Source organism: Marmota flaviventris, chromosome 6, assembly GCF_047511675.1.
Source record: "Marmota flaviventris isolate mMarFla1 chromosome 6, mMarFla1.hap1, whole genome shotgun sequence".
In the NCBI taxonomy this organism is placed as follows: Eukaryota; Metazoa; Chordata; class Mammalia; order Rodentia; family Sciuridae; genus Marmota; species Marmota flaviventris.
In genome coordinates, this window is record NC_092503.1 from 46,072,362 (window position 1) to 46,099,011 (window position 26,650).

A 26,650-nucleotide genomic window follows, 5' to 3' on the forward strand; every position below is an offset into this window, starting at 1 on the left:
TTCCCCTCACTTCCTTTTGTATGAACTTTTGTATAACTCTGAGGGTCTCCTTCTGTTTCCATGCATTTTCCCTTCTCTCTCCCTTTCCCTCCCACCTCTCATCCCTGTTTAATGTTAATCTTCTTCTCATGCTCTTCGACCCTACTCTGTTCTTAGTTACTCTCCTTATATCAAAGAAGACATTTGGCATTTGTTTTTTAGGGATTGGCTAGCTTCACTTAGCATAATCTGCTCTAATGCCATCCATTTCCCTGTAAATTCTATGATTTTGTCATTTTTTAATGCAGAGTAATACTCCATTGTGTATAAATGCCACATTTTTTTTATCCATTCATCCATTGAAGGGCATCTAGGTTGGTTCCACAGTCTAGCTATTGTGAATTGTGCTGCTATGAACATCGATGTAGCAGTGTCCCTGTAGCATGCTCTTTTTAGGTCTTTAGGGAATAGACCGAGAAGGGGAATAGCTGGGTCAAATGGTGGCTCCATTCCCAGCTTTCCAAGAAATCTCCATACTGCTTTCCAAATTGGCTGCACCAATTTGCAGTCCCACCAGCAATGTACAAGTGTACCCTTTTCCCCACATCCTCGCCAGCACTTGTTGTTGTTTGACTTCATAATGGCTGCCAATCTAACTGGAGTGAGATGGTATCTTAGGGTGGTTTTGATTTGCATTTCTCTGACTGCTAGAGATGGTGAGCATTTTTTCATGTACTTGTTGATTGATTGTATGTCCTCCTCTGAGAAGTGTCTGTTCAGGTCCTTGGCCCATTTGTTGATTGGGTTGTTTGTTCTCTTATTGTCTAATTTTTTGAGTTCTTTGTATACTCTGGATATTAGGGCTCTATCTGAAGTGTGAGGAGTAAAGATTTGTTCCCAGGATGTAGGCTCTCTATTTACCTCTCTTATTGTATCTTTTGCTGAGAAAAAACTTTTTAGTTTGAGTAAGTCCCATTTGTTGATTCTAGTTATTAACTTTTGTGCTATGGGTGTCCTATTGAGGAATTTGGAGCCCGACCCCACCATATGTAGATCGTAGCCAACTTTTTCTTCTATCAGACGGCGTGTCTCTGATTTGATATCAAGCTCCTTGATCCATTTTGAATTAACTTTTGTGCATGGCGAGAGAAAGGGATTCAGTTTCATTTTGTTGCATATGGATTTCCAGTTTTCCCAGCACCATTTGTTGAAGATGCTATCCTTCCTCCATTGCATGCTTTTAGACCCTTTATCAAATATAAGATAGTTGTAGTTTTGTGGATTGGTTTCTGTGTCCTCTATTCTGTACCATTGGTCCACCCGCCTGTTTTGGTACCAGTACCATGCTGTTTTTGTTACTATTGCTTTGTAATATAGTTTGAAGTCTGGTATCGCTATACCGCCTGATTCACATTTCCTGCTTAGCATTGTTTTTGCTATTCTGGGTCTTTTATTTTTCCACATGAATTTCATGATTGCTTTCTCTATTTCTACAAGAAATGCCGTTGGGATTTTGATTGGCATTGCATTAAACCTATAGAGAACTTTTGGTAATATCGCCATTTTGATGATGTTAGTTCTGCCTATCCATGAACAGGGTATATTTTTCCATCTTCTAAGATCTTCTTCTATTCCTCTCTTTAGGGTTCTGTAGTTTTCATTGTATAAGTCTTTCACCTCTTTTGTTAGGTTGATTCCCAAGTATTTTATTTTTTTTGAAGATATTGTGAATGGAGTGGTTGTCCTCATTTCCATTTCAGAGGATTTGTCGCTGATATACAGGAATGCCTTTGATTTATGCGTGTTGATTTTATATCCTGCCACTTTGCTGAATTCATTTATTAGCTCTAATAGTTTCTTTGTAGACCCTTTTGGGTCTGCTAGGTATAGAATCATGTCATCTGCAAATAGTGATAATTTAAGTTCTTCTTTTCCTATTTTGATGCCTTTAATTTCTTTCGTCTGTCTAATTGCTCTGGCCAGTGTTTCGAGAACTATGTTGAACAGAAGTGGTGAGAGAGGGCATCCCTGTCTTGTTCCAGATTTTAGAGGGAATGCCTTCGATTTTTCTCCATTCAGAATGATGCTAGCCTGAGGCTTAGCATAGATTGCTTTTACAATATTGAGGTATGTTCCTGTTATCCCTAGTTTTTCTAGAGTTTTGAACATAAAGGGATGCTGTACTTTGTCGAATGCTTTTTCCGCATCTATCGAGATGATCATATGGTTCTTATTTTTAAGTCTATTGATGTGGTGAATAACATATATTGATTTCCGTATATTGAACCAGCCTTGCATCCCAGGGATGAATCCTACTTGATCATGGTGCACAATTTTCCACGATAAACAAAAGTTAAAAGAATTTGCAGCTAGAAAACCATCTCTTCAAAACATCCTTGGCAAAACATTACAGGAAGAGGAAATGGAAAATAACAATGAAAACCAACAGTGGGAGGTAGGACACTAAAGGGGGGAAAATAATCAAAGTGGAAAACAAACCATGTTTAGTAACATAAATAAACAAATATGGCTGGAAGAACAACCCATATCTCAATAATAACCCTAAATGTTAATGGCTTAAACTCACCAATCAAGAGACACAGGCTAGTAGAATGGATCACAAAACAAGACCCAACAATATGCTGCCTACAGGAGACGCATTTGATAGGAAAAGACATACATAGGCTGAAGGTGAAAGGTTGGGAAAAATCATATCACTCATATGGACTTCGGAAACAAGCAGGAGTATCCATACTCATATCAAATAAAATAGATTTTAAGCCAATGTTAATCAAAAGGGATAAAGAGGGACACTACATACTGCTCAAGGGAACCATACACCAACAAGACATAACAATCATAAATATATATGCCCCAAACAATGGTGCAGCTATGTTCATCAAACAAACTCTTCTCAAGTTCAAGAGTCTAATAGACCACCATACAATAATCATGGGAGACTTCAACACACCTCTATCACCACTGGACAGATCTTCCAAACAAAAGTTGAATAAGGAAACTATAGAACTCAATAACACAATTAATAACCTAGACTTAATTGACATATATAGAATATACCACCCAACATCAAGCAGTTACACGTTTTTCTCAGCAGCACATGGATCCTTCTCAAAAATAGATCATATATTATGTCACAGGGAAACTCTTAGACAATACAAAGGAGTTGAGATAATACCATGCATCCTATCTGATCATAATGGAATGGAACTGAAAATCAACGATAAAAGAAGGAAGGAAAAAGAATACATCACTTGGAGAATGAACAATAGGTTACTGAATGATCAATGGGTTATAGAAGACATCAAGGAGGAAATTAAAAAATTCTTAGAGATTAATGAAAACACAGACACAACATATCGGAATCTATGGGACACATTGAAAGCAGTTCTAAGAGGAAAATTCATTGCTTGGAGTTCATTCCTTAAAAAAAGAAAAAACCAACAAATAAATGATCTCATACTTCATCTCAAAATCCTAGAAAAAGAAGAGCAAAACAACAGCAAAAGAAGTAGAAGGCAAGAAATAATTAAAATCAGAGCTGAAATTAATGAAATCGAAACAAAAGAAACAATTGAAAAAATTGACAAAACTAAAAGTTGGTTCTTTGAAAAAATAAACAAAATCGACAGACCCTTAGCCATGCTAGCGAAGAGAAGAAGAGAGAGAACTCAAATCACTAACATACGGGATGAAAGAGGCAATATCACAACAGACACTTCAGAAATACAGAAGATAATCAAAAATTATTTTGAATCCTTATACTCCAATAAATTAGAAGATAGTGAAGGCATAGATAAATTTCTTAAGTCATATGATCTGCCCAGATTGAGTCAGGAGGATATAGACAACCTAAACAGACCAATATCAATTGAGGAAATAGAAGAAACCATCAAAAGACTACCAACTAAGAAAAGCCCAGGACCGGATGGGTATACAGCAGAGTTTTACAAAACCTTTAAAGAGGAACTAATACCAATACTTTTCAAGCTACTTCGGGAAATAGAAAAAGAGGGAGAACTTCCAAATTCATTCTACGAGGCCAACATCACCCTGATACCTAAACCAGACAAAGACACTTCAAAGAAAGAAAACTACAGACCAATATCTCTAATGAACCTAGATGCAAAAATCCTCAATAAAATTCTGGCCACTCGGATACAAAAACATATCAAACCTTTAAAAATTGACCTCACATGAAAACGTTCTTACTACACACTATCACTTTAAAACTGGAGCCATACAGTATGTATCCTATATTCAACATGCATTTTTTTATTCAACTTTAGGTCTCTGAGATGACCCTAAATTGATTCTTATAAATACAGTTCCCTCACTTCCCAAACAGTATTCCATTGTATATATAAACATTTATTTTATCATTATTTAAATTTTTTTCATCATTCTGCAGTCTGACAATGTTACAATGGACATCCCCACACACTCTAGTACTGGAAAGGTTTCTACGAGTTCGAGCATAAAGTGTATGCACCTTCAACCTCACTGCCCTTCTCCTGTTTATGAAGTTTCATTTGTTCCACATCCTTACCAACAATACATCTTAAGACTTTTTAATCGTTACTGATCCAATAACTGGAAGATCACTCACTATAGCTTTCATTTGCATTCCACTGGTTAATATTTATATTGATTACCTTTTATTTAGTTTTGGTATTCAAAATATTTACTGTCCATGTGTTATGGACACTAGCCAACCAGAATGGGTGCCATGGACACCAGCACAATTTATTAGTCATTTTTTTACTCTGTGAATTGTCTGGCTATATATTTTGCTTATTTCTAGTGGGTTGTATATTCATTATTTATTTGAATCCTTTACATATTTGAGAATAGTGATGTTCAATAGAACATTTAATAATAAAAATGTTCTATATATCTATACTGTACACTACAGTTGCCACTAGTCACATGTGACTTTTAAGCATTTAAAATATAGCTTGTGACTGAAATTTTAAATTTTATTTAATTAATATCACTAGTGACTACAATATTGTATATCATAGTTACGGATATTAATTCTCCCATTTATATGATTTATAAATATTCAGTTTCATTTTACATATTTGAGGTTATAGATTCTACATTTGCTTTTATGTCTTATCTTTTTCTTTCTTTTTTTTTTTTTGATGGGACCACCATGGCTTTTTTTAATATTTATTTTTAGTTGTACACAATACCTTTATTTTGTTTATTTATTTTTATGTGGCATTGAGGATCAAATCCAGGGCCTCACACATGCTAGGTGAGCGCTCTACCGCTGAGCCACAACCCCAGCCCTATGTCTTGTCTTTTTTATAATTAATGTTTCCCTACATCATTAAAAGAAGCTCATATAAATACTATCAACAATGTAATATTTTTTTATTATTAGTCCTTTGTTACATATACTTATTCACTGAAGTCACTAACAATTTTGTGCATGATACTTTGTGTGCATATTTTATTTTTATTTCTTTATATGAGATTCATTAAAAGTAGAAAGAGTAGGAAAAATGGCATCGTTTTTTTTAAAGACTCATAATACAGATATTCCAACTGTTTTCCAGAAAGTTCATTCTACTCTCACCAGCAATATATGAGTTTATCTCATCATTCATTAACCATAGTTTCACAATAATTTCTCAATATTTGATAACTTTATAAAGTAAAGCATAATTTTAATTATTATTTCTTTAACTCTTCAATTTTCATGCATTTATTAACTATGTGAATTGTCTATTTAATTCCTTTTACTATATTTAGTATGGTCTTTGTATTGTTCATATAAATTGTAAGATTTATTCATGTAGTAGAGATATTATCATATTTGTTGAAGGTACTTTCCCCAATTTTTCCTTTGACTTCAAATTTTGCATAGGATGCCTTAGATGTAAAGAATTTTCCAATTTTGGTGTTTTCTCTTTCCTTTGAAATTTCTTATACTGTTTTCATGCTTAAAAAGTGAGCTGCCCTCTTCTTAAATGAGATAGATACATATATTCTTTCTAAGTATTCATTTTATATTTAATAGTTTATATGAAATTCATATAATGTGTGAGGAATAATTTTTATAGTCATAACAGTATGACTATTTTCATAACAGTATGCCTTGAATGATTTTATTTATTTAGTATTCCACCTTCCTTCAGAAAGGACTTAAAACAACTCATTGAAAAATATTTCTTTCATTTTTTGGTTATAATTCCTCATAATCACGTACTAATCCATATGTATGTGTGTGTGTGTGTGTATATATATATATATATATATATATATATATATATATATATATATCTTTAATCTTTGCTGCAGATTTGTTGTATCTACAGTTGAGTCAATATCATAGTGTCATGTTTTGATATCTACTAAACAAATCCTCTTTTACTCTTCTTGTCTGCATTTCTTAACTATTACTTCCTCTTTATTCTTCTAGATCAGGATTATAATCATTTTAATCATTTTCCAAAATCAATCATCCAAATTTTTATTAGAATACTAAATGCATAAACTGAGGAACAAAGGGCATATTTATAATACCTACCATTTCTAGTCAGGCACATGGTATATATTTGCATTTAAATTTTTCTTTAATACCTGTATTTTTTTTCAAACAGGTAGTATGCTTCTCTTATTATGACTTCTAAATACTTTTACATTTCTGCTAGCTCCTTCCAGTTTAGTTTTACGATTCCATTCCCAACTCTCTTAAAAGAAAATCTATGAGATAATGAAGTCCTACTGAAAATGATTTGATGGTCCATTTTCTCAGTTCTCCAAGGATGAGTAGCTGCTACCATTACACATGTATTAGGGTTGGTTCCTTGTATATAATGGGTACCTTAGGGTATTACGGCTACGTTCTCTCTGAGAATTCTGCTTGAGAATAGCTGGGACTTTTCTATAAGATTCTTCAAAGTTCTATATTCTCTCCAAGATTTCACTGAGAGCAGATGATCTTACCTATTCCTTCTGAGAAGAATCCAAAACCACCCACAACAAATGCTACTTCAATTTCCTGACATAAAATCTGCAAATTCGTTTGCATTTGAATTCACCTTTCTCTTCTGGAGCTAATTCCTTCACCCTGCAGTTCTTTCCTACCACATCCTCCCTCCCAACTTTCCCCTCATTTACATCTTCAGTCTTCATTCTCTACTGGATCTCTTTAATTAATATTAGATCATTACTAGAATCATCCTTCCAAACTAAATTCTGACTGTTCTTCTAACTATCGCACTACACTTCACTGAATTTTTTACATTGAGTACCACTTCGCACTCATTTCACAATCCAATGAATCCCAGCTCCCCTTGAGGTCATTAATTATCTCCACTTAACTAAGTCCACAGGTCCTTTCCCAGTCCTTATCTCAATGACTTTTCGGCACCATTTAATAGTAGCAAGAATTCCCTCCTGTTGAATTTCTCTGGAATCTGTGACACTACCTCTGGTCCACTGCTTCTTGCCCCTCTGATTCTCCTTGGTCATCTTGCTGGCCCTCTAGCCCTTCCTCTTAATCACTTTCCATCACTCTCTTCCAGTAACCTCTTCTCATTAGTTTTCTCTTTCAGTCATTTTATCTATTACTATGGCTTTTAATCACCATGAACCTCTATTTGTAAATTCTATTTTCCAGATGTATATCCCCAATTACCCACTTCAAATTTACACTGGATGTTTTACAAGCTTATCAAATATGACAAGTCCCAAACTGAATCTTTTATTTTTCTAATTTTTTAACCCTTCTTTTTTCTATTTCCTAACTAAAATTAGTCATTTTTCTCCATCCTTAAGCTATTATTCTCATTCCAATTTTTTCTTACTCAGTGCATTCATATAGCCACTAATGGATCTACTGACTTTCTTTCATACTCTTCTAATTGATATGAACCAAGTCTGATGATGTCTTTCCCCTTCAGTTGCTTCCCATAACCTAATAAAACTGTTCATAATCCATCACCTGCCTAGTATACAGCTCTGTTCTCCATCCCCTCCTACATTACAGTCATCTGGAATTTCTTTTATTTATTTATTGATTGATTGATTATTTATTACAACATGATATTCCTCTTTCTTTATCTCACATATGCTAGTGGTTGACATTTGGCTATGTCAGAAACATTTTTAGTTGACACAGTGGAGGGAAGGAGCTACTACTAGAATCTAGTGTGTAGAGGCCAGACATGATATGATGCTACTAAACATTCTACAATGCACAGGACATTACCCACAAACAGAACTATCTGGACCAAAATATCCGTTTACTGAAACCAAGAAACACTTATGCACATTCCATCTGTCTGGACCTTTCCTCTTCGCTCTTTCCCCACTCTCCTCTTCTTCCAAACTTCCACTTGTTTTTAGTTCTTTCCTCAAACATTATTTCCTGTGAGAAATGTCCTTAACCCCCTTAACACCATCACTCCCATGATATCCTTTATAATGTCTAATAATCACTTATTCAAGGTATGTTTTTCTGCTACCCTATAAAGTTATGTGAGGGTGGGACCAAATCTATTCATTTACAACTTTGTGCCCTAGAACCTGTAATATCACACATCTGTTTTTTAAGATCTTGGCCACAATTTTTTTTTTAATAGAGTTTTACTTTGAATTTTTTAAAAAAGCAAATAAACCTCTCAGCCTCATTTTCCTTAGCGGTAAATTAACAGTGCTAGCACGTATTCTCCCTACCTCACAGTTATTAATGTTCAAATAACCTGAAGTAGATTCAGATTTGCCCTGAATTTTCCATGTACTAAACAAACAGGGAAGGTGACCAAATACAAAATACTTTTTAAAATTTTTATTCTATTATGCAAATATTTTATTGTCATTTTTAAAAAGCATTTATTTCTAAGCTTTGAGAAAGCCCTTTCTTAGTCACTTTTCATAAAAGTGCATTATTAATTCCTTCAGTTTCTCTTGTAAGTATATAGGCTTTACAGTCTACCTAAATTTTATCCTACCCTTCTTAACTTTATTTACAACAGAATTTGTAGTGTATTCTTCTCAGGAGGATAAAAGAGGCTTGAGAAACATTTTTCTCTTAGTATCTATGAATCCAAACATGCCACACTCATGTCACCTGATGGCTCACTCACAACCTCAGCCTCTCCAAACAGGGAGAAAGAACACCTGAGAGAAATTACTTACAATGCCTATTGAACTAATCCTTAGTGAATCAAAGTGTATTTCTAAATCAATATTTTTGCAGTTTCACAATTGTTTATATAATAAAAAGTTATTATTTCATTGATTTAAAAGAGCAATCTGGAGAAGTTTATTATATAATTAGCAATTAACTGCATTTAAACTACTGGAAAGAAATTGGTCATTTCAGAGGATCAGGGGCTTTTGTTATTTCTTAAGATAATATGCTCACATCATTTCATCAAACTAATGGAGTTACACTTTACCTTAGGTCTAGATTTACCCTGCAACACATTGTCATGTGCCCTTGGTTCTGTGGCACCTTGTTTTAATGATTAGTTAAGTTGAGGATAATGAAGGCCTTATCATCTGCCTAATTAGCCATGCAGTCCCTAATGGTAGTCTAACTCATTTAGATAAAGTCAGTTTGCTGATCTGTTCTTTAAGGAGGAGGTGGAGAGGAAACAGAGGGAGAAAGATTATATACAAGAGTAGTGTGTGTGTGTGTGTGTGTGTACACAAAGTAGTAAAAAAAATAGTATAGCATAGCATTTGATAACTATTAAAGTTTCCTTCTTGATAACTATTAAAGTTTCTAAATGGGCTCAGTCAAATACCCATTCTATTAATACCCTCAGCTTAGGCTTTTTGTTTATATTTAAGTGGAAACTTCTTGAATCATGAATTAAGGAGTGCTGAAAAATTATCCTTCCTAGGTTAACTGGGAATTGTCATTAGGTGCATGTAAAGATTCATCTATTGTCTTGAATCTGACTGAGCTGCACTGAAGTCCTCAGTTATTGAAGTGGCTCCTAATAAATAACATTTACTTCTATATTTGCCAACCAGGATGATTAATATGTATTACTGAATTTGTAACACACTATAGCAGATGTAAAATAGAGATGAAAATAATTCTTACCTCATTCTTCAGCTTGCTCCCAGAAAACCTTAAAAATCAGCATATTTTCCATTAGTTCAAAAAGAAATTAGAGTTATAACATTCAAGGAAATACAATGAAACTAAAGAAGTAGTAACTTCATAACATGACTAACAAAATAAACTGCAGAAATCTGTTTCTTTCTAAGGAACTCAAACATCTTTCTCAACTTTAACGATATGTCTTTTAGGGGAAAATAAAATGAAAGGTATTTAGGGAAATCAGGTAAGAGTTGGGGCAAGCAAAGAACACTACATATTAAAAAGTGTGTATGTTCCAGCCTGTATTTACATTTTATAGAGGGTAGAGGACAGTAAACTGCCACTATGTTCATTATAATATATGAATTTATATTTTATTATAGTATAGCTCAAATGATTAAAATTTCTTTTTCACAAGATAGTTTATTTTAAAAAAATAATTTCTTTCTTTCTTTTTTTTTTAGAGATAAGAGTAATTCTCAGTAAATCACACCATAAGCCACTCTCAGATGCTGTGTTAATTATTCAGTTTCAGTATTTTCAAAAAAAATAATTTAATATTATCATTATTTAATTGGTTGTCACCTCATTTATTAATAACCTCTTTCTGATAGTTAATATAAGTTAGAGCATTGGAATCTTTATAGTCATATGTTTTTACAGACACAGACCCAAACAGGCCAGCAGTTTCATCTTACTATTGTAAGGTTATGTTCAAAGTATATGTAATTATGATTATTATAATAAACTTCTCATATTGGTAAGATGTTAGTCAAGCATATAGATCTTTAAAACAAGCTGTCTCTGAGGGAAAAAAAACACATTTTTCTGCTTTTATTTTATTGAATTCAGCCTGAATATAGAGTAAGACTTATGAATAAATACTAATTGTAAAACAATTCAACTTCTTTGATTTCTCTTCTGCATCTCTCTGGTACACTTAGTTCACCCTTAATTTCTCATTAATTATTACAAATCACATACTTAGTATTCTAGATTACATAATTAAAAATGCCCAAAGTTGACAACAAGGTTTGATAATTAAAAGGAAATATTTGATAAGCAAAATTAGAAAGCCATTTATTTAATAGATATCATGCATGCTTGAAAAAAATGCAGAGAATTTATCTTGAATATGGTGCAACTCTACCTTGTCAGGCCCTTTCCAGAATAAACGGAGTGGTAATATGCACTGCTCTCTTTGATTCCAATTCCATAGTAATGATACCTAGGATGAGGACAGGAACCAGCTCTATGTTAATGAAGCAGCTTGTGAAGAAGAAAAAGAGACTGAGCTATAACTGAAGCAGCTACACTAAGAAGTGCCACCCCTCATGGCCTTCCCTGTGAAGCACCACTGCCCACTTATTTGCCTATTTTTTCAATTTACATTCATCCAAGAGAAGAAAGGAAATCGAAGGGAATGAGCAGATTTCCAGTGTACTCTAACCTAACTATGTCTTGAAATGTCATTTCTTGTCCTCACCATCTCAGTTTAAAGTGGACAAAACAATGAAGGATCTAAGTTTCAAGCCCTGTTTTCTGACCTTGAAAATAAAGAAAAAAACTTGGTAAGTAGTTCCACTTCTAAATATTTTCAGAGCCCAGGACATGAAAACAATTGGAAGCCCTCATACCATATATTTGAAAAATATAAATAAGCTAACAAATTGCTAAATAAGCTATTCCTGCTCCCCTCAATTGACAATTTACCTCCACAATGATCTTCTAGGCAAATCTGAATTTACAATTACTGGAGTTATGTTTGGGAACAACCCTAATGGTGGGGGGAACCCATCTTCACCCAACTTATTAGCCCCTTTTTTTTTTCTTTTTCACTGTGAGGGGACTGCATGCATAAGATCTAGTCACAGTATCCACAAACAGCTGCCCCTGGCCACTCTTCAGTCCAGGACTATGTACACTGGTGGCAGTGTGGTCTCCTAAGGACAGACTGGGGACAAGCCCTGCAGAGGTCGAGAACATATACCTGGGTGTTCGGATGGGGAATTGCAGGCTCTAGGTACCCCAGAAGGAGGGTGTGGTCATTCAGGCTGTGGACTCCTTTCCCCATAGAGAGACAACAGTGTGAGGACAGTCGGAACAAAACTCTCTGATGCATGAGGCCCAGAGATAGGTTCTCACTCCCTCCAAGGGCAGGACTGTGGCAGCAGAGATGCCTCTATTGTCTGGGGATTACTTGATTTAGAGATTTGCACACTTTAATATTACAAATATATATGTCTAATATATTTTCAAAAAGAGCTGTCATAGTTAAGAAACAGTAATGTGGAGTGATCTAGATAAATGAACATATATTATGATTGTGGCAAACTGGGAAGAAGTTTTCAAATCTTTGGTTTTGGTATAAAGATAATATTAATCTATTAACTTGAACAAAGGAGAATTATAACTGCTACATTTACAGAATAGGGAAAAAGATCCTATGATATATGAGAGAAAAGAACCTCTAAGTTATATTAGAAAAAAGAGTGCAATGCTGGAAATACAAAACTTATTAAAAACTCAAAATATTGAACTGATTTATGTCTCTAAATAGAAACTAAAAGAAGCTTATTCCATAGAAATCATACTAAAAAGAGTTATGTTAACAGAAATAGTAAGGAAAACTACAAGGAAATTAGCAGATTTCCTTGTAATTTAGATGATATTCTTCCACATATATTAGTAAAATTAGAATTAATGAACCTGGGCTGGGGTTGTGGCTCAGTGGTAGAATGCTTGCCTAGCACATGTGAGGCACTGGGTTCAAACCTCAGCACCACATAAAAATGATATAAAGATATTGTGTCCACCTACAATTAAAAAATAAATATTAAAAAAGAATTAATGAACCTGAGTGTATGTTATAAGTATTCTATACTTTATTAGATTTTAGAACTAAGATACCAAAGATATTTGAAAACAAAGGAATCTGTTACAATGGAACATTATAATTTCATGTTCTTTTACAAAGCTTGTTCTTTGTTCTATAGACTATAATTTAAATAACTATACATAACATAAGACATTTGCTAAAGCAATATATATTAAAGCATTGCTTTAAAAGTTGATAAGCTCCTATTATAATAACCTCAATTTTCTTGTTTCTTGTCTCTAATTTTTTTTCAACGTGCAAATAATATCCTACCATAGTAAAGCAGTTTGCTATGCAGGCTGAGAAGAAATTACATTGATTTCGTAAGTGGTTGACAAAAGTCATGATAAGTCATGAGAGGTGACCATAAGTTCAATAAACAGAGTACATGCTGTGTCTGACCCCTGTGCTAGCTGTCAGTACAGTCATGAACAAAATGTGGAAAATCTGGTCAGGAAAGTCATGCATTTGAATGTCACCCTGTCCATGGCCTCCTGAACCAGATGCTTGCACTGACCACACTAACTAGCACTGAGGCAAAGTTTACTTCTACTTTTTAAAACCACCTGATGGTCACATTTTTTCAAAAATGACAACATCCTTCAGGACCCAATAAATATACTATGGATTTGTCCTCTTTTTTCTTACTTTTGACTTTTAAGGAAAGAGTATTTTCATTTACACAATTTATTTTTTCCTTAGTTTTATAAAATGACTGCTGTTGTCCCCCTCATCTCACTCCCAAACATTAGAAAAGACTATTTTTACAAACAGAAATATTTAATGCCTCCACCTGCATTCAGAATCAATATTTTGTATCTAGTGAAAAAAAGTCTTTTTTCAGTAATATATTTTATTCATACATCAAATGAAAATGACACTATCAATCCAGACACAAAGGAAGTGACTTGGTTAACTACATTCAGCTCTACAGCAATGACTCATGATTTAAACATGTTGATGTAGCTGAACATGTTCTATCAATAAACTTTTATAAGTGTGCCAGGAGATAAGCAACCATTGAAAGAGTGTGCTTTCTTTTCTTCCACTGTGTTCATTGCTTATTGTGCAATGAATTAAAAAAGAGGTAGAGAATGCTCTCTGCCCTGAAGGAGTTGATAGTCTTCTATGGAAGAAAAGCACGCAAAAAAAAAAAAAAAAAAAGAATTGCAATACAATTGAAGTAGACTATGATAGATAATAAAAAGTTACCATTTATGGATCACCTATTACATGCAAAGAACTTAAGTGTATCTATGACCTCAATTTTCCATAGCTTGCAAGTAGAATATATTCCAGTTTCAAAACAGACATTCAAAAATTATGCACTTTATTTAAAAAGGTTATGTAAAAATTTATGGATTTGAAATAAGAATTCAAACCCACAGTTTCACAGAGCACAATTTCCATAATGCATGTGGCCTCCACACTCAAGATGGTGCAGAAGGAATATTTAATTTGTCTCTCAAGTTTGTTTACTATTGGAAATTCTAAAGTGAAACTGGGACACACATTTTTCTGGTTCCTTATGAGTTGTAGTAAACAGAGCTAAACATGAGTCATTAAGACCAATACCATTGATCTGGAGGCTTAATATTTGACATTCCAAATATAAACAAAGCCTCCTTCTAGAATGTAAGACTCCCATAATAAGTCAATAAACATCCATTGAATAACTGCATGAATAATATGAAGAAGTTAAAAATAATAATGTAAAGGAAACTACAAATTCTGTCAAAGATATGCATATTTTACCACCACAATTTGGAAATTTGGTTGAAAATCTCTTATTTAACATGATGTAAGGAAATGTACTAACTCGTTTAACCCTACTACAAACACTATAAAATCTTATAATTTACTCTTAGGGTTACTTGTACTCCATAAGTAGCTTATGCTTTACATGATGGTGCCTCTGTTTTGTTGAACTGTCCTTTGGGAATACCCTTGTACCTACATGTCCTCAATTCTTACCCATAACTTTAATGTATGAAGTTTGCCTGGTTTCTCAGGCAAAACCAATCTTTCTGTTCCCTGAACTCCTCTCTTGGTCTTATCCCATATAGTATTTTCCCTTGTGTCACTGGTATGTGTGTGCACGACTTTCACCTTCCCTGATAAACTCTAAGATGTGGAGGAAGAGAATTTTATCTTTCTTTAAGTTGTATCCCCCCATTAGAAATTACAGTAAAAAAAAAAAAACCTTCAAATATTTATTGAGTTAGTCAATGTGTTCTAGGAATTTGGAAATCAACAAAACTAAACTTTTTTAAAGCCAGTAGTTTTCAATTTACACCGTGCATTTCCATGGTAACAGTAAAATACTGGGGTTGACCAAAAGTTGTAGGAATAAATATTCTATACAAAGGCATAAAACCAGTATATTTGGGTGAAAAGACCATTGTTAGCAACACAATATTGTGCAATGTTTTGTCAATATTTTGCAATGATTGTAATACTCCGGCACATTTCATACCCAGGTTCTTCTTGAGCCAATAAAATAATCCCTCCCACTTAATCTTTCTTTTAGTCTAACTAGGTACATGTTGTCATCTCAGGGATGATTTAGTGTCTTTCAGAACAGAGAAGAGATAAGAAATAAGCTGCTCCTTCTTCCTAGCAGCTAAAGATAAACCTCATAAAACTGGGAAGAGTGAGTTCATGAGGAGTACACGTGGATTTTTCATTCCCCTTGCAAAATTTTATAGGACTATTCTGTTGTTAATAGATTTTCCTAAAACAAATCTTGCTAGGTAATGTTTTCCAGAAATATTCCAATATAACAAGAACATATACTGTGCCTGTTAAATAAAAAATGAGGTTTGCTTCACTGTGGGACAACTAGCTATTTTAATTTGTACACCTATCTGGGGCATGACTTATAGATTATTCTGAATAAGGTTTTCAAGCATTTCATAATTCTTTCTCCCTATATGATTATTATATATATTTTTAAAGATATATGATAAATTATTTATTAATCTTGAGTATGGTTGGCTAATTTCTCCAAGAAACTGTTTCCATCATCAAAGTGACCTTTCTAATTATCTAATAAATTTATGTTCATTCATAACCATCCATGTCCCTGGTCTTATACCTTACATCAAGAGGTTGATTTCGTTTATAATTTATGAATAAAGAAAAATAATTACTTAATGCTGTGTCCAGATTTTAAAGTAAACATGGTCTAAAACTTGAGATTTTTAATAAGACAAATTTAATTATTGTTATTCTTTTTTTAACGACTAAAATATTTACCTTGTGTCTAATACTCTTCATCTCCTGATCAATTTAAGTCTGTAACTATATTTCTTCTTTTCCATTTCAGCCCTTTCACAGAATTCCTGAAACATATGTTCCCACTGAGCTAGTAGCCCTGATGTTAGTTTACACTGCACAAATGATAACTGATAAGGAAATGATGGGATTAAGCTGTTCAGGGACTTGCAATAACTTGTTATGATAAGAGCAGCTGCCATATCAGTTTTATTAACCCACTAAATCACTACTAATAAATAAGATAATAGCTTCTGTCCATCATGTCTAAAAACCAAGATTTGGTTGAATAATGTCTATAATAAATTAAAATGTAACCTCAAATCAAACAGTCTACCATGTGCATGAAATCTATTTGTGGGCTCACTTATGTTCTCCCTTGCTTTGTTAATCTATTCTGTGTGGGGGAGTGGGAATACAGGCTCTTTTTTGCTCACCATTGTACCTATAGTGCCTAGATAGCATTCCTTCTCAGTTAATGCTTTTTAAATAATTAATATTAATAATGAGAATTCTTTGACAGCTGGTATCCTACCTTCCAATTCTTTGCATCCCAAAAACTCTGTAAAACTATGCTTTGTACATCAATAAAAATATGAATGGGCTAAATATTCAAGAATTGCTCTTAATTAATATTTTATTGTACCCATCAATTTTTTAAAATTATTATTTATTTAAAATCTAACTTTAAAAATATTACAGAGACTAAAATCAGGTGTATACTTTTGGCATTGGTGGAAATCAAAAGGAAGAAAAGAAAAAACAAGAAAGTGAAGTCAGTGTTGAATGTATAATCTGCCATTGGGTTGCTGGTTTTCTTGGCAGGGAAGGCACGCTATGAGTAAAAAAAATGGATGGAGAGTTGAGTGGTTAGTGCCACATATGAATTGACTGGTTTGTCCCAAAACCACACTTGTGTAGTGGTCTGGAGTGAGGCTTTCTGACACCATGTGTTAATCTTTATAGGTTTTTGTTTTGTTTTGTTTTTTAATATTTTTTTTAGTTGTAGATGGACACAATATTTTTATTTATTTATTTTTATGTGGTGCCGAGGATTGAACCCAGCACCTCACATGTGCAAGGCAAGCACTCTACCACTGAGTTACAACCCCAGAAGTGGTTTCGTATGTGGAACATCAGACTTACCAGTAGAAACAGAACTATTTCATTTTTATTTATGTATATTTTGATCATATATAATATTGGGGCCTATATAATGATTATGTCCATTGTTTTTTAATTTATTTTAATAGATCTACTTCTTTTAAATATTTTATTTTTTCCTTTCAATGAACAAAAGTTTGGCTCATATTATTTAGTTAAACTTTTTTCTCTTTTACTTTTTAATGAAGGGAAGAAATAGCAGAACCTGTGCCAAGGCGAGAGTTGGGAGAATGGGTCACTGTAAGAGCCAGTTATTTCAGAATTTAGAAAGACAGGACTACAAAGTAGACACAGAATGAACTCTACTAACCATCTCTTAGTCACATAAATCAGTGTTTTCCAAACTTTGGATTTCATTCTTGGACCAGAGCAGAGGAGAAATCTTGAGAGTGCCTTTGGTCCATGAACCCAAATATATCTAAGGTCTGATTCAAAAACTATGATGTTGCCTTGTGCCCACAATACAGAAAAGTCTTTTAAGTCAATCATAATCTAAGATAAATTTTGTCTGATAGTCCCAAATGAAATGATTGGACGTACTCAAGCTATTTTATGAAAATTTAGCAAAAATTAAAAACTTATTTTGTAAGTAATCTTTATCAGAAGTTATATAAATTAATATATTTTAATATTCAATCCAACAAAGTTGAGGTAAATAAATAATAAAGTAGGATATATCAATTTAAAAATGTTATATAATAATAATTGATAATTATAATAAAATAAATCATTATACATTTAATAACAGTATGTTTAGGGTACTATACTAAACACTACAATAAAAGCAAAATGTTTTATGAAATTTGGAGAAATTATGATTTCCTGATTCTCCAAGGTATATGTACTTCAATTATATTTCATTCAATTGTTCACAGTTCTATAGACATAAAAATGTTTTTCATAAATGTAAATTTATAAAATATTAAACAGTCTAGAAATGATGATACATGTGAAGATAACATACTAGAAGAAAAATATTTAGGACAAAAATTAAAAGGCACAGTGAAATTTCATAGGTGCTACAAATTTACTTTTATATAAAACATAAATACCTCCAAATAAAATTTATGATTGAGGTTTAATAAAGTGCTATTATCTTTTTGAGGAAGAATCCAATATATTAATAAATTTTAAGAACTGTTCATTTAAAAAAATAAAACATACTTCAAAAAAATCAAAATTTCAATTAATAATAATTGTTTTGTTGAAACAACTGATATGAAAAAAGGTAGGTTTTTTACTTTTAATAGTTGACAAAGCATAAAATTTAAAGTCAGAAAAACATTAGTATAAATGCCAACATTGTTATTGGGTAGTATCATTATGGCCTTGGGCAGGTCAATAATCTTTCCTCATTTGTAAAATAAACCAATTCCTATATTGTATCATTACTGGAAAGAGAAATGAGTACATGTGTATATTTGTGTATTATTCAATAAATAATAACTTTTAATTATACTGTCAATTTATGAATGCACTCAGTTACTAATGTCTATTTTTAAGGATACTGAAGTTAAAAGCATATTATTCCTCCATTTATTCCTATACTTTTCTCACTTATTCTCATAACAATTGTTTTGAGATATTCTATACTCACTTCATTAATCTGTTGTCACACAGCCACAGCTGGAAGTATAGGATTTACAGTTAGATTTGTCCAACTTCAAACCAGTGTTCCTAAGCACTAGTCTAATATATATTTTCCAAATGGGTTGGAACTAAATAGACCTTGAATGTCAAGCAAAGAAAAATTTGTCCTTAATAGAAATTAAGAAAGCAGAATATTCTGAGTATGGGAGATTATATATATATATATATATATATATATATATATATATATATATATATATATATATATATATATATATATATATATAGTTTTTACTTATAGTTGGACACAATGCCTTTATTTTATTTTTATATGTGCTGAGGATCAAACCCGGGGCCATGCACAGGCTAGGCAAGTGCTCTACTGCAGAGCCACAACCCCAGGCCCTATGCTACCTTTTGATGTACTGGGTTTCAAAATAAAAATCTAAGGACATTTCTTGAAATAAAAAAAGAAAAAGAGAAATTACGTGGTTAAGAATAATTACATCAAAACTTTTACCATTTTCAAGACACACAAGTTACATCTTGTTATTTCTTCCAATACACTTAGTTTATAAAAGAAAAATTTTCCTTTTCCTCATGATATTAAAAATACCAAAAAAAATGTAATAGTCATGCCATAAAAAGCAAATGGTATATCAGTAAGGCAGAAAAAAAATTCAAATTGTTAATGCTTTGCCCTTGGTCACATCTATGACTCTAAGATATCAAATAAATTGCCAGAAGTCACCAAATGTTGCTATATCAACCTAAGTACTAGAGCCTGACCATGTCACAATGGACAGGGTTAATGATTCATCCCTAATCTTAAAGGCTCCTTCCAGGATTAATTTACTTTCGGTGCAGCCAGCCTGCCCACCCCTTGCAGATCCTGTCCAGAGGATTTCTCTGCATTGCTTTGCCTCTTTTCACATATCTTTCTAGTTCAAACACTATCTGATCTCTACTCTACTTACACAATTTGGAAGGAATCAAATTCAGTAAAAATCAGGCTAAACGGAGTCAACTGTGAAATAACTCTGACTAGGTTAGAAGGAGAGGACCAATTTTATCTTTTTAATCTGTGATTTTATTTCTCCTGCCCAGGCCACAATGCTGTTAACATTAGTTGAAATAACTTAAATTAGCATTAATTGATAATCTATCATTATCAGGCGACAGAAAGAATATAAACCTGAATTAGACAGAGTCCCAGTCCTTGAAATACTTAATATCTGCTCAGAGGTTGAGATAAGTTAATGTCGCATTAAAATAGATACCAAAAACAAAAACAAAAGCAAAAAATCTGTAATGAGGATGCAAAGAGCCTACAATAAATCAATAGATTAAGAAAACATTTGAAAAAGAGAGTTCATGAGGCATTCATTTAAATGGGTAAGATTTCAACATACACATAGGAGAAAGGGCCTTCTGAGTGAGGGAACAGTTGGAGTGAAGCAAAGGGTAGTGGGGTGGGTGGGTAAGAATCAAGTGAGAACAGAGGCCACATGCTGAAAACTGAGAAGTAAACGATAAAACAGGAAAATGGGTTAGAACTAAATAGACCTTGAATGTCAAGCGAAGAAAAATTTGTCCCTAATAGAAATTAAGAAAGCAGAATATTCTGAGTATGGAAGATATAATTGAATCTGAACTTTAGAAATTCAGTTTGGAGAAATTCTACTGAATGAACTAGAAAGACAGAGTCATAGTCAGGTTATAAAAGTGGGACTGAGGAGAGACAAGTTCAAGAGAATTTGAAAAGTAGGACTTATTTCTTGGCAAATAATTAGAGCTAAGCTAGCCAGTCAGGCACCCACTAAACACTTGTGGTTACTGAGCTCTTGAAATGCAGCCAGGTTTGAACTGAGGTGTACTAGTAGTGTAAAATATATACCAGATTTCAAAAACTTAGCATGAAACAAATGTAAAATATCTCCTTAGTTATGATTACATGGTAAAATGAAAACATTGTGGATATGTGGGTTAAATAAAACTTCATTGAAATTAATTTCATCTGTTCTTTTTTACTTTTTTTAATGTGGCTACTAGCAACATTTCAATTAGATATATGAAGTCTCATTATACTTCTGTGGCTCAGCACCGGACTAGAATCACATAACTAGACGTTGTAACAGGAGACAGTGGACAAGCGAAAAGTGATAGAAGGGGAATTGGGTAGTGCCATGACAGAGAGGACAGAGGGAAAGTTTCTGTATTTACTTATTTTAAGAGGGCATTAGCAATATATGATTACACGACCTGTGTAAGCCTACATCATGTACAACCAGACAAATGAGAAGTTATACTGCATTTATATATGATGTGTCAAAATTTTTCTATTGTCATGTATAACTAATTAAAACAAATGAAAAAAAAGTCATGTAAATTTTTTTAAAAAAAGAAGGCATTAGCAACAAGGACAAAGACTAGGCAAGAGTCAAGGTTAAGATGAGTAGGAGTGAAAATGAGCCATTGGATTTTTGTTCTGGTAAAATGGACTAGGACAGAGGAATATGACCAGTAGTAAGACAAGTGAGGTGATACTCTTTCAAGAAATAATAAAGAAAAATAATAATAGAGAAATGGCAAAGGGTATAGAAGTTCTGAGATGATTTTTTTTCCAGTGTAAAAAGATCTCTACATGCTTACATTTACAAGAAAGGATAAAATGGAAAACACAGTGAACAGAGGGAATAACCAAAGAACAAGAACCTGCAACTAGGATTTTATAGCAAAAGCCATAAAAGAAATAAAAAGCTAAAGATACAAAGATGGAGAATAGGTGACACTTTATCTTTGTATTCACATTAAGAGATGACCCAAGAGGCCATTTGTGCATGTCATTTGTCTTGAAGTGGAAAGGATATATTAAGAAATTTTGGTCTGGAAAGAAAGCTAGAGGAAGAGCATCACCTACATTGAGGGATGTTCTTTCTACTGATAGTTTTTCACCCCCTGGTTTTGACCTTGTATCTTTGGGAGCCTGTGGATTCCATTTAGTCACTATATTGAGTCATACATAACTCTTTTGTGACACTGGTTCTTTCAGTAAAGGCATCAATATTATGAAAATGATTCATTTAACTTTTTTTAGAAGAATTAATAATATATTACGATTTTTATTATAATATTATTTCTAAATGTTATAAATCTACTTTTTTGTGTTAGAGTTTGTAAAAGTCTGCTTCATTAAAAAGTAAATACCTGGTTCTACCACTGGTAAAGACAATATTTATTTTACATCTTCATGTAAAAGGGAAGAATCTATAGTTCACCTATATCTTACTTTGAATGGCCTCTTGTTCCAAGCCGCCGTGTGGTTAGGAGGGGAAATTTCTGGCGAATTGTCTAAAAGGGTAGAAAAGTACTTTAGTTTTTAAAAAGTTTGGGGTTTCTAATGCAAGCCACTCATAACCAATTAATTCAAGGAAGTAAATGCTGAACCCCAAGGGAGCTACAAGTTAATATATACTCTGGAAAAAGTAATATACATATTAATATACATCAATACATCAGAACAGGAAGATATTTTTTTAATTAAAATATTCTATTGCCCTTGTGTCAATTGCAAACGCAGATCCTGCCAGTACCTAGTTTTGCTTGAACTTACTACCAAAGTAATTATTACTTTCTTTGTGCACAGAGCAGGATGGTTTGGGTTTCTTTATGATAATTCCATCATCTAGGGAATTACCCACAATTAAATATCCATTGCAACACTGAAGAGACACCTGGATCTTATGAGATCTGTCTATGAAGTTCAGAGGGCTCCATGCCAAACTTTGTTATGTGTTAATTTCTTTGTTATGTATTAATTATGTATTCAGTTTTTATCAGATTCTCAGGGTGTACCATGACCCTAGGTTAAGAATTATTGCTATAAGGCAGAATTACAAAATGGTAATGCTAACATGGATACTGTAAGTGGTCTTCCCAGTAACCTCCCCATTTTATAGGCTGAGTGAACTACATTTGCAAGATTAAGGGCTTTGCAGAAAGTTTCACAAGTTAGTCACCCTATTGGCCAGAACCTAGGCCACTGTATTACCATGTGCCATATCATACTTCTTCCATAAACAGATGGATTTAAAAAAAAATATATTTATTTTTTTTTAAACTGAGGAGCTAGACCAGAGCATTCATTACTTTCTGGACAATGAGTCCCTCTATAGGTTAGAATTTGGATTTCACTTTGTATTAGATATATAAGATCTGAAACCCAAAGCTCTTACAGTTTTTCTGTGATAGCTTAGTTCTCAGGAAACAGATCAAGATAAGGATCTCAAAGAACAAGTCTTTCCCAAAAGACTGTTTCCTGATTCTCAAAATGATATCAACACATGTAAGTATAGTAATGTCAGTTCCATAGGTTCCTATTGAAACCATACAGAGTAGGCAAAAAGGAATGCTTTTAAATTAGAGAAATTTAACCAATCCCATCATAAAATCTTCACGTACCGGGTATACACATACTTCAAGTGAAATCAAGAGTTAGAAAAACTATTTAGGTATTGGAATACAATTCTATTAAAAACTCATGCTTAAACAACCAAAATAATAAAGACAACTGCTAATTGCATCAACATTTCCATTTAATTTTGCTTCTCCACACTAGCCATACCACACTCTTTGATGCATACTTCTTTGAAGGAAAATGCTACTGTTAAATGGAGCTTACTTGAAGTTTACATTAGATCTTTTGACAGCCAGGGTTCTAATAACTCAAAATCAAGGTATTACTATATAGCAATTTCAAACACAGTCCTTAAGAGATTTCACTTATGGTTGTAAAATGAATGTCTTAACATTTTCTAAAGGAACTTCCTCAGATAAATTTGTTCCCATATTGTCTATCAAACACAAAGTTAGTTGTAAGGTAGTATAATCAACATATGCCATTTACCTTTCCAAAGGTGGCAGCGCAAGCTGGCTCTAGTTTCTCTTTCCTGCAGAAATCTAAATAGTGTGCATATAGGATGCACCGAGGTAAGCAAACTCCTTCACACACAATGTAATTCTCTTCAAGCCTAAGGAAAAAGTAAAAGAATTAGGTCTACCTTTCTTTCTTTCTTTTTTTCCTAGCTTTTCTTTATTACTCCTTTTCTTTTTCCTTTCTCAATGACTTAATGCTTATTTTGAAAACAGACTATACACATGAGTTAATGAGTAGATTTCCTTTATTTTGGATATTATTAAAAATCAGATCAGGGTGAATATAATTAACAATAATTCACTATCTATCTCAGAATAGTTGTAAGAGAGGAATTTGAATGTACTCATCAAAAAAATGATAAAATATTAAGGTGATGAATATGTTAATTATCCTTAGTTATCACTACCATATGTACACACAAATCAAATCATCACATTATACCTCATAAATATGTACAATTATTATGTATAAACAAAAATTTTAATAGAGATTACCCTGCATGAGCCTGACCAATATAGTAAGCTCTAAAAAGAAGGCCTAGAGGTCAGAGACAGAAGACATAAAAATTCCAAAGTAGTAGCAAACTCCTGAAGATCTTGAAGAAGCATATTGTTATATTTTGAAGAGGGCTACCTCTCAGAGAATGATAGTAGTTAAAGTGCTATTCCTTAAAAAAAAAACCTGAGTTACTGATATTTTTAGAATTTTCATTTAAAGTTATAAATTATCTTGGTAGTATTAGAACTGGAAATCAGTGAAAAACTTGACTAACTTCAATTTTCACTATTAATTAGATATTTGATTTTATGTGTGCAAATTAATTTGTTTTGAAACACTGCATCTTGGTTAATAACACTTTAAATAATAACTAACAATAATAGGAGCTGAGGACTTCAGTTCAATAGGAGCAAGGAATAAATGCTCTGAAAAAACAGTGAGATTTGAAGAAAACCCAGAGCCTCCAATGAGATTTCAGCAAGTGACTTCTTGATTTTAGCCTGGTGAGACAACAAACTGAGTAGCAAGATAACCCATCCTAGACTTCTAATCCACAGAAACTGTGAGATAATAAATTTGTGTGGCTTTAAGGCAAAAAAAAAACAACAACAACAATCAAATCACAAAGATTAATATTAGAAGAGCAAGAACCCCAGTGAACATCTGCTAGTGCAATTAAAATATCACGGCTAATGTATAATCACTCCTACCTAGTCCACATTGCAAATATTAGGTCTTACTTCTATACAAATCCCCTCTCTGTTCATCATGATTTACTCTTTGATATACAAATACCAGTGGCGAAATTGAAGATGACAGGTTTTTAAAAGAACATTCTCAACATGAAAGGGCTGCCAGACTTCAGGTTGGCAAATGCTTCTACTCCCTTACTTTCATTCACAAACTACTTCTGAATCCTGAACAGCCAGGGAAAGATTAGTGATGCAGTTGCTTGTGAAATTCATAAGGGTAAATTCAATTCCCTTAAGTCAGAAATAATACTGATCTATTCCATCCTTATACTTTTTAAATGTAACTAATACTATGATTATCTAAAACTCCAAGTGTTTTTGAAATATAACTCTCAGTGGATATCTCTAAACATAACATACAATACATAAAATCTTATTATAAATATACATAAATATATATATACATATATAGATAAAATTTACTTGTAATTCCCTTTGACTTGTAATTAACTGCATTTTAAAATAAATGCAATATGAATATATTGTGTTACGACTACCTGAACAGCAATCTAGAAATTAGAACTTCTAGATTCTATTCCAAGTTTTTCTAAAACTTCAATAGGTGATTTGGGGTTAAATTTACTAATGCCAAATTTATGTATAGCAAAATTACAATTATTTATAATACAATAACAATGAAATATTGAGTATGCATTGAGATTAATGTTGAGGATGAAATCCTTCAAGTTTTCTGATTTAACATATTTAAAATGTTTAAATAATTCTAATTTAAATATTTTAGAAAAAGTTCAAGGAGGTATTCCCTGAACAGATAAAGTATCAGAAACCAATTTTCCTATGAAGAATAAAAGAAGGAGAAGGAGGAGGAGGAGGAGGAGGAGGAGGAGGAGGAGGAGGAGGAGGAAGGAGGAGGAGGAGGAGGAGGATCAAAAACTCCAAAACTAAGATGCAGTGTTTCAAAACAAATTAATTTGCACACATAAAATCAAATATCTAATTATCATTGAAAATTAAAGTTAGTCAGATTTTTCACTGATTTTCAGTTCTAATACTACCAAGATAATCTATAACCTTAAATGAAAATCTAAAAATATCAGTAACTCAGGTTTTTTTAAAGAATAACACTTTTTAGAATAGTTGAAAATTCAAATAAAAGGACAGTGCTTTACAGTTTTAAAAATATGCATATTTTTATGAGAACTATGTAGCTACTTGAAATTATATCTAATAACATATATATTATGACCACTTTCCATCTATTTTGATATTGTTGTAAGCACTATTTTGTCTTCAAAATACAGAGTAATCCTAGACATTAGTACAATAGTAATTTGGGGTAAGTTTAAATATGTTTTTAGTCACTCAATATGAACTGAAAAAATGAGAGTAATCATCAAAACACCTCCATAATATATCTGAAATCAAAACACTTTTGCCCCAATCATCCCAAATAACTGAAATAACTGTGAAAATAACTGTGTCTTAAACATTCTAGATAATTAGCTCAATTGTTTGCAGCTCTA

The 26,650-nt window shown here is 32.7% G+C and overlaps 1 protein-coding gene across 1 annotated transcript in view; it reads right to left on the reverse strand.

Moving 5' to 3' along the window:
- Positions 1–26,650, reverse strand: part of Rfx6 (regulatory factor X6) — a 55,097-nt gene that overhangs the window by 26,762 nt on the left and 1,685 nt on the right. Inside the window, exons 3-6 of the mRNA XM_027953043.2 lie at positions 23,887–24,010; positions 22,270–22,331; positions 11,223–11,300; positions 10,073–10,100 (exon numbers count right to left, since the gene is read on the reverse strand). Coding sequence (XP_027808844.2) covers positions 10,073–10,100; positions 11,223–11,300; positions 22,270–22,331; positions 23,887–24,010 — 292 coding nt within the window. The remainder of the gene's footprint in view (positions 1–10,072; positions 10,101–11,222; positions 11,301–22,269; positions 22,332–23,886; positions 24,011–26,650) is intronic.